Source organism: Misgurnus anguillicaudatus, chromosome 5 (assembly GCF_027580225.2).
Source record: "Misgurnus anguillicaudatus chromosome 5, ASM2758022v2, whole genome shotgun sequence".
Lineage (NCBI taxonomy): Eukaryota > Metazoa > Chordata > Actinopteri > Cypriniformes > Cobitidae > Misgurnus > Misgurnus anguillicaudatus.
The window spans coordinates 5,635,578-5,645,602 of NC_073341.2; the positions used below are offsets into that span (position 1 = coordinate 5,635,578).

At 36.1% G+C, this 10,025-nt stretch overlaps 1 protein-coding gene across 1 annotated transcript; it reads right to left on the reverse strand.

The window, feature by feature from the left end:
• Window positions 1-7,654: 7,654 nt before the first annotated feature.
• ndufa7 (NADH:ubiquinone oxidoreductase subunit A7) lies at window positions 7,655-10,025 on the reverse strand. The gene is made up of 4 exons (XM_055169084.2): window positions 9,801-10,025; window positions 9,651-9,700; window positions 8,691-8,828; window positions 7,655-7,809 (listed from the first exon to the last, which is right to left on the reverse strand). The coding sequence occupies exons 1-4, from the start codon at window positions 9,849-9,851 to the stop codon at window positions 7,734-7,736; spliced, it is 315 nt and encodes a 104-aa protein (XP_055025059.1). The 5' UTR covers window positions 9,852-10,025; the 3' UTR covers window positions 7,655-7,733.

Sequence of the window (10,025 nt, forward strand, 5' to 3'; positions counted from 1 at the left end):
TAATTGTAAACACATGTAGTGCGTAACACCACTATCTCACATTAAGTGCAAATTTAGTCATGCATCCCTCTTTACAGTAAATACATTACAGCATACTTGGTTAAATTTGAGGACAGTGAAATTGTACACTTGTTATCAATCTTATAATGGACTTAAGTTACTTGAGCAATCAGTACAGGACATCGCTGGTTTATTTTGGCTTATATAGTAAGTTATATCAAGTTATGTAACTTACCAGCTTAGGTTAGCTGATAAAGTAGCATCAGAGTATATAAAACATTGTGCTTGCCTTTAAGTTGCGGGATGACCCAATCGCGCATCACTTTTGTTTTGATTGTAGCATCACAAGTTTAACAAAGGGTCCCTTGACAGAAGCAAATGTGATATGCATCCATATGTTTGCTCTTTATCTCGTCTCTCAGATAAGACGCTAACTTTTCTCTACAGTTTATGACATACGCAGCACGCAGATGTCCCGCTACGGTGGCTCAACGCAAGCCATTCAGTGTTTGACATCAAAATACCGCGAGACCAGACTTCTCCATATGCATTTGATTCGCTCTCGCAGTACTTTGATTTCATACGATTGCCCTGCGTAGCGCCAATGAAGTCCCTCAGTTGTGTGTGTGCGTGTAACCTCGCGACCACAGATTCTATCCATCATCACTCTCTGACACTTTCGTTTCGTTTTTATTTGACGAATAAACAATGTAGCGAGTAACGTTAAGTGTCATTTCAAATGTAGTGGAGTAAAGAGTACAAATACCCAATCAAAAATGTAATTGAGTAGAGAGTAAAAGTTGCTTATATTTTTGATACTCAGTACAAGTACAAAGTAGCCCAAAAAATACTTAAGTGCAGTAACGAAGTACATTTACTCAAGTACTTTACACCTCTGCATCACACGGGGAGCCACATTTTAATTACTTATTTTTTCACACGCTTGCAGAGAATGGTTTACCAAAACTAGTTTACTGGGTTGATCTTTTTTTACATTTTCTATATTGATTAAACATGATGGTAGGTCCCCTTTAACCTCTTATAATCTTTTATGTCCAGGGGCCCGTTTCAATAAGGAGGTTCAACCAACTCTGAGTTTAAACTTGAACTCTGAGTTGATTTACTCTGAGATGGTAAACTCTGAGTTTTCGGTTACAGAAAAGCTGATCTGAGTTAGTTCAATCGACTCTGAGTAGGTTGACTCTGAGTTAAGCGCGTGCACAGCCACAATGAAAAGCCATCATCAATGGAGCTCAGATATTACGATTTACCATGGCAACAGCACGTGACAAAGAGGTCTTAATCATTTTTACTACTAAAACTGAAAGTGTTACTGCAAGTGTACAGCAACTACGAGCATATGTTTTAAAGAAAAGCGTTGTTTTTGTAAATTGCTACTCTAGTAAATGCGTACATTTAATTTTTCATCACGGTTAAAATATCCGAAGTAAATAAACTGAGGACTGTACGTTATTATATTCATTTACATGCACATGCAATCCCATGGACAAAAAGATGACAGCAGCTCAGCTAAAATAAAATTAAGCATAATACTTTGTCATATAAGGCTACGAACTTTACAAATGTTTGTCATGAATAAAACAAAAATTCGCCCCGCCGGGATTCGAACTCCGATCGCCGATGGTACGTCTGGCCCAACTATTACACATAGCACTAACCACTAGACCAGCGATAATGACAAGTAGATACGTAAGAAATATCAACGCAACTGTATAAATGTAAGAGCACCACAAAGACTGATATTAGTCATATAATGATATTTATATATCTAAAATGACTGCAAAAAATAATAATTTCGCTCACATAAATGTAAGCGGATATGACAAAAACCACTCGGTGTCTCAAAATCCTCTCGGGACATACATTTAACTTTCTACAAAGGAATGCAACATCATAATCTACAGGATTCTCTATAAAAGTACATGACATTTTAGTCACTAAGACGATCTATGGACCTAAGTATATCATATTGGCTTTACAAGTCATTTCATTTTACTGTTTTAATTTTTTTAGTTGAAAGTTTAGTGTAATATATAAAAATATAAAGTCGTAAGTTAAAATGGTTTGCACTGGCAATTTAATTATAACTTAAAGACAGCAAAAAATTTTTTTACAGTGTACAATATGATAAAAATGTGCACAATGAATGAATGCACTAAAGCAACAAACAAGATTAATCACCACTACTCCTTTAAAAATGGGAAGGAGACCACAAGAATCTCTGAGTTTACAGGATAAAACCTGCTCCCGACCAGGTTAGGTTCAGAGAGTACGTTACTCCGGAAACAGACTCTGAGTATAAGTTACCTCTCCTTTTGAAACAGGCTTGACTTACCCCGCTGTCTCAGGTTTAACCTACCTCCCTTTATGAAACAGAAAACTCAGAGATTCCCTAATTTCAGGGTTAACAAACTCAGAGTTTTCACTTAACCACCTTTCTGAAACGGGCCCCGGCACACATGTGGTTTATTTACTCTTGTAGATCACATCAGACAGGAACATCTCAGATGTGACTGAAGTAAACAATCTGCTTTCTCCAACAGTAAGGCAATGTTTGAGAAATGAAATGTTTGTCTAAATCATGTAGTAGTACTTTCCTTTGGAAAAACTTTAAATTCCCTTTTGTTTTTTTGTAGAAACACTCCTATGTGATCATCAGGCACACCACCACTCTGGTTGCGACCAAGGCCACAGAGCCGAGGCGTGGCATGAAAAGAAACAGAAACTGACCTATTTGTATGAGCTGCCAAATAGTGAGATAGTGCAGAGCTTCTCTCAAAGATTATGACAGACATTGTGTCTCAAACCCTCAAGCACACAGTTGTTCCCAGAAGGCAGGACGAAGGGGAACATCAGCACCACCATTTTAACCTGTGCACGGATACCCTAAAAGCCCATTGCCATTTTAACAAATCACGCTGAACGAGTTCTGTTTCTGTGCACCACTGCTGCTACCCAGTGGGTCCTTGAAGCGATAGTTCAGTGATAAATGATGGTAAACACACAGTCGACGGTACCCATTGACTTCTATAGTAGGAAAAACAAATACTATGGAAGTCAATGTGTACTATTAACTGTGTGCTTACCATCATTTATTAAAAATCTTCTTTTGTGTTCAACAGACTAAAGAAATGCATACAGGTTTAAAACAACATGAGGATAAGTGAATAATGACAGGATTTTGATTTGTGGGTGAGCTATCACTTTTCTACTATAAACCTGCCTGGCATGCTGAGGTTCCTGCTTAAACTCCAGCAGCCAAACCACAGTCAAATAACTGGGAAACCAAAACAGCACCTGCTGTATTTGGGAAGAAATATTTCACATGGAAGGAAACAGAAAAACAAGAGGCACTGTGAAGGACAGATCACCACTTGAACACAGACTCAAACCCTGAGAGAAACAATACAAGCACATCAGAACAGCTTTAAATACCAACAGAATATAAAACATATAAAGAAAGCCCAATCTGCATACATATGGTGGTTCATTGAGGTAATAACAATCATAAATATACAGCCTCTTAAACACATAAAAAAAGATGAGGTGAGCAGGACACAAACTAACACGGGGTTAATTGTAACACAGCTACTTTTTACACAGCAGGGTTAGTTAACACACCGTTACAATTAAGCCTCAGCATAGATCAACAATGTAAATAACTGTTAGCATTTTGATAAATGTTAATACAATATCAGGGGAAATAACTCACAATTATGATTTTTTTTGTCTTAATTGTACAGCCCTTTCAAAAAAGCTATTTATATGCATTGTTGCATAATACAAGGATGGTTAGATGAAGGATCATGGATGGATGAATGTGTGGATATCTATCTATTATAGGCAGATATATAAACAACATACACCTTTATATAGACAGATTATTTAAATTCTTTGTGTTTAAACTAAATTTTCTAGCAGGTGTATCAACAAACCCTCTGTTTGTTACAATGAACCGCACCTTCTGATAAGTTGCAAAGGTACATTTGTATCAATAGACAACAATACATTGCATGGGTCAAAACTAAAGTTTAAAAAAAAAAAAAAAACTAAATAAAGATCATGTTACATGAAGATATTTTGGTAACACTTTATTATAATGTTCATGATTTAACATTAGTTAATGTATTAACTAACATGAACAAACCATGAGCAATACATTTGTTACAGTATTTATTCATCTTTGTTAATGTTAGTTAATAGAAATAAAGCTGTTCATTGTTTGTTCATGTTAGTTCATGGTGCATTAGTTACAGTGTTGGGAGTAACGCATTACAAAATATAATATATTACAGTAATATATTAGTTTTTGCTGTAACGCAGTAATATAACGCATTACTCGTAAAATTTTGGTAATATTTTACTCGTTACAGTCTTAGTAACGAGCGCGTTACAACAATGCATTTCAAAATTAGACCGTGTTATTTTAAATTTTTATTTTTGACCAATTGCCGCGACCAGCATCCACACATGAAAAAGCTGTGTGTAAGTTAAATGGCTGCGTCCCAAACCGCATACTTCCATATAGTGGGCGAAAAGCACTACGTCTCGCACTCTTTACCTACTATATAGTATGGAAGTAGGTGGTTTGGGACGCAGCGTATGTCTGTTTCCATGTGCTGTATGCAACATGTTCTTTAACTTTGTATTTGAAATGCGATTTGGACGCGGTGCGCGTCAAATATAGAGATGTTTCTTAAAGAGCCGAATCTGGGAAGTCCGCGGCTGTATTATAAGCATTGACTAAAGTGGTCGCAATCAGGTCCGGTAGCGCCGCACACGCATAATTTTGCGAATAAGAGCACTAAGTAAGCAACAGAAAGTTTCTATCGGTCTCCTGTGCTGCTTGAACCTCAGAAGTAAAGAGACTTTTAGAAATGTTGCCAGTAAAACCCATATCACACCAGCAATGGTAAGCTTTGCTATGATTACAGTCCATATACATAATAGATTGCTAGGCTATTCCCTATGGTATCTACAGTTTTAATACAAACAGCAACCTAAACTACAACATAACATTAGTGAAGACTTAAACATGGTTTTCTAAATAGTACATTTAAACATCACTGTTTAAAGTTTTTACCAGCCTTTGTATGGGAACCTATTCATTGTTTGGCAAAAAGCAGTGCTCCTCTGTTTGTCTGTTTTATTAAGCAATGATGTGTTAGCCTACATGTAATCCTATTGGACTGAAATGAGCTGTATTCCTTGAGGCCTAAGTTAATCCTCCAATAGGACTTTTTGATAAGTTGTGTCAACCCAGTGCATGCCAGGTTTGTGCTGTGAATCTGAATTAAAAGTGAATTAAAGAATAGAAATGAAAAGAGGTTGCGTGTCTTGCCATGTTATTAAGCTATAGGTTGCATTATAGTGGGCTCTATTGTGTTTGGTATGTGTACCATAATTTACCAGACTTTTACCAGATCATTTGTCTATGTTTTTGATTCTGACAGTGATTGTTACTGTATTTTGCCATAAGTCTTCACTTTGTCTATTCAAAGCTCGAGGGCCAACACATAACTTCTAGATTTATAAGCAGCAACAAACTACATTTTAACATTTTATAATGCCTAGTCATACTTCTGTTCTTTTGATGAAAGTAACTCAAAAGTAACGCAAAAGTAGTGTAACTCATTACAGTTCAGAGACAGTAATATTGTAATGTAACTAATTACTTTCAAATGACAGTAATTTGTAATATATAATGTATTACACTTTGGAAGTAACTTGCCCAACACTGATTAGTTAACTCCGCTAATACTTTATTAAAATTTGGTTAACGTTAGTTATAACGTTAACCAAATTTTAATAAAGTATTAGTAATTGTTGAAATTAACATTAATAAAGATTAATAAATGCTGCACAAGTGCAGTTCATCATGTTAACTAATGTAGTTAACTAATGTTAATTAATGAACATTATAATAAAGTGTTACCGATATTTTGTAAATTTATTAAAATATATTTATCATTAGTATTGTGTTGCTAAGGACTTTACTTTGACAACTTTAAAGGCGATTTTTTTCAATATTTAGATTCTTTTGCACCCTCGGATTCCAGATTTTCTAAATATTGTCCTATCCTAACAAACCATACATCAATGAAAAGCTTATTTATTAAGCATTCAGATTATGCATAAATCTCAATTTCAAAAAATTTACCCTTATGACTGCTTTTGTGGTCCAGGGTCACATTCAGCCTTTCAACAGAGGAGATTTGACATCTGTACATTTCAACATCTTTCAATGCATATATACACAAGTCAGTACCATGTTTAGACACACACACACACACAAAAAAAAACAATACTGGTGTGCATCTTGAGACAAAGCAATCTCACCAATATATATTATATGATATATTTTAAAATTTAGTTTTTAAATGAAGGCAGCTCAGACATGCATTTTAGTCTGGAAAAAAATGGTTTCCATATAAAAGCTCGTAATCATAGAGGAACCATTTTAGTGCTATATAGCACCTATGAAGAACCATATGGGGTTGAAATAGCACCACTATAGCACCAGATATGGTTCTATATAGCACTTAAAATGGTCCCCTATGATTACGAGCCAGTGAACCACTTTTAGTGCAATTTAGCACCGTTTGTTTTTAGAGTGTATAAGCCCCGCCCGGGAAACTGCCCCATAATGATGTAATAAAATACTTTCCAGAACTTTCAATAACACACCAGCCAGTGCAATTGGTCTAAAATTATCCAGGCACCCATCCTATGCCAACTTTATCCTTAATAAGAGTCACCAAAGCATTTGACAACATTATTCAGAACAGTATTGAGTTTGATGTGAGCGTCATGATGAAACATTTTGGGGCGGTTTCCCAGACAGGGTTTAGACTAATCCACGACTAGGCCTTAGTTATATTAGGACATTTAAGTAGTTTTTACAAACATACCTTAAAAAAACAATACTGGTGTGCATCTTGAGACAAAACATTGGCACTGATATATGTTATGATATGTCAGTGCAAGGCGTTTTGAAATGAATGCAGCTCAAACATGGTTTTAGTTTGGGACTAGGATAAGCCATATCCGGGAAACCGCCCTTTTATGAATTTGACTGATTCTAGTTAAAAGATAATGTATAGGCATCAGCAGGTTGTTATTGCAGAAATGTGACAGTGTGATCAGGGCCCGACGCGAAGTAGGGGATCTAGTATCACACTAAAGGAGCCTATTTTTTTAACAATAACAAGCGGCTGCCGGTACATTATCTGGCTTATTGCACGACTATTTACCTTATCAGTAAAGTAAGGAATATTAAATATTGGTTCGAAATATTTTATTTGCTCATTTTTATTGAATGCAGACTTGTGATCGTTGAAAAACTTGTTTACTTTTGGGTTTAAGATAAGACGTTCAAATGTCATGAACTTTGGTTTAATCATTGTAAATATAACGTCATATATGTTATTAAAAGACATTTATATTTATTGTTTGTGTAGCAGCATCCAGGTTACCATGTGTGTTTAGTTTCAGGCGTTTATCTTGGAATAACATACTCTGGAATGTTGCGACTGGCCAATCAGAATCAAGCATTTGAGAGTGCAATTTAAAATACTGACCATGGCACACAGAACCATTTCTCTATTTTCACTGGAACGATTAGAACACAGAATTATTTTTTTTATATATATACACATTGTTTATTAAGTTTTAAATTCAGTAAATCTATTAACAACATCTTAACACAAAATCTAGTCAACACTTAGTGGAAGTTCCTTCAGCTGGCGTCCAGGCACAACCGGACCTTTCAGTTTTCCAGAAGCATCGCTGTGAACAGATACAATTATTTACTGACAAAAATGTATACTCCACATCTTCCAGGCATATGTTTACTGAAATCATATAATCTAATACTGTACGCAGAGTTCACTCATTTTAAGTGTAAGTGCAGAAATGATACAAAATGTGTGCTGTATAGACTACATAAATAGAGATTCTAGCCAGGTCTACCACAACGGATAAAACAATCTACTAAAGAGCTACGTTTTGAACCTACTCAAAACCTTTTTATTTTACTTGCTGATATGTTTTATCATTGTTTAAAATATGTAATAAATAAATATTTAAACAGATTCCATGTGGGCAACATGTTGGAGACCACTGGACTGTGTGTATTCTCAGTCTCTAACATGGCAAATGTTATTCAAGGGGACATTTCACAAGACTTTTTAAAGACGTAAAATAAATCTTTGGTGTCCCCAGAGTACATATCTGAAGTTCTAGCTCCAAATACCATATAGATAATTTATTATAGCATTGCCACTTTGTAGGTGTGAGCAAAAATGTGTCCTTTAAAATTCAAATGAGCTGATCTCTGCACTAAATGGCAGTGCCATGGTGGGATAGTGGTGCTATTATTATAATAAGAACCCCTTCTGACATCACAAGGGGAGCCAAACTTCAATTACCTGTGTTTTCACTTGCGTGCAGAGAATGGTTTACCAAAACTAAGTTACTGGGTTAATCTTTTTTAATTTTCAAGGTTGATAGAAGCCCGGAGGACCCAATTATAGCACTTAAACATGGAAAAATTCAGATTTTTATGATATGTCTTGTTTAAAAGAATTTGTGTACTACTATTGTAAGTGGCTCTGCTGTAACGCAGTACACAATATTATTTTATATACAACTAGCATCAAGCAACCAACCTTCCAGCTGTTAGGGCCTTCTGAGAAGACATGATCACTGTTGGAGGGACAGACTCTCTGCGTCCATCTCTCTGACAGTAGTAGTTATTTGCAAATTTATGACTGGGTCCAACAGGAAGTTTGGGTGGTGGTTGAGTCCTACATCAATGAAATAACACCACTATTTAATGTTCTTAATAGGTTATTTACTGCATTAGACATCATGAAGTAACTACATTTATCATACACTGAATTCAGTAAAATACAGGCAGTTGGCACGACAACATACTCCTTAAAAAAGGCCATCATTTGACCTGTCAGGTGTGCTTAGAGCTACACCGTCTTCAACCCTGATCCTAAACATCTACCTTTCTGCATTCTTAAGTTTAAATACTGCTTCTTGTTTAAGTGACCCAAACAACTTTTTAACTAATTAGTTAGAGTTCAAACACTACTGCTTAACTATCTACGTGTGGTTTATAGATCACTGCCTTACAGTTTTTGAATAAATGACATCTGAGCGAAGCCTGCAGCTAGTTATGAAGATGAAAGCATATAGGTAAGGAATAATTGACGACGGGCCATTGAATTATAAGAAAATAATGCACACCAAGGTGGTAATGCGGCACGACGCGAAGCGGAGTGCCGTTACACCGCAGGTGTGCATTATTTTCAAATAATTCAAAGGACCGGAGTCAATTATTCCGCTTATACCACGGTTACCACAAACATTGCTCTGGTGCCTATTTTTAAGACATTTGAAAAATTAGGTGTGCGGTTTACAGAAAAATAATCAACACCCATAGAACATTTCTCAGCCAATCAGAATGCAGCATTCAACAGACCCGTGGTATAACAACAAATAAAACCGTAGGTTTAATAAAATACACACGTATAAATCCGAACATCATTAAATGTAAATGTAAGTTAGGCACGTCATAATAATATTTAGACATGCAAACATCAGCCAAACATCAGCACCTCTTTGAGATTTCAGTGTAGCGCAGTTGTAGTTTCGACTGGAGATCTTGCTGTAACAAACAACAACAGTAAATGTCAGTATGTATGTGAAACAGTAGAGAGATATAAAGCGTGTTTCTATCACACTGAGATAAATGCATCGTTTCTAACCCCGGACACAAAGTTCCTCAGTCTCTGGATGATTTTCGTGGCCGACGCCATGATCCGCGTTGAAGGTGAAACTCTTGAATCTGTCACTGAATCAGCTGCAGTTAAATCACATTAATGCTCGTAAAGGCAAGGTGACACACCGAAGCTGATCCCGAGTCAGTTCCAGCGTCGTCTGACCGGAAGTCTGCTTCTTCTCTACTTCATCAGCAGGCCACGTGTAAAAGA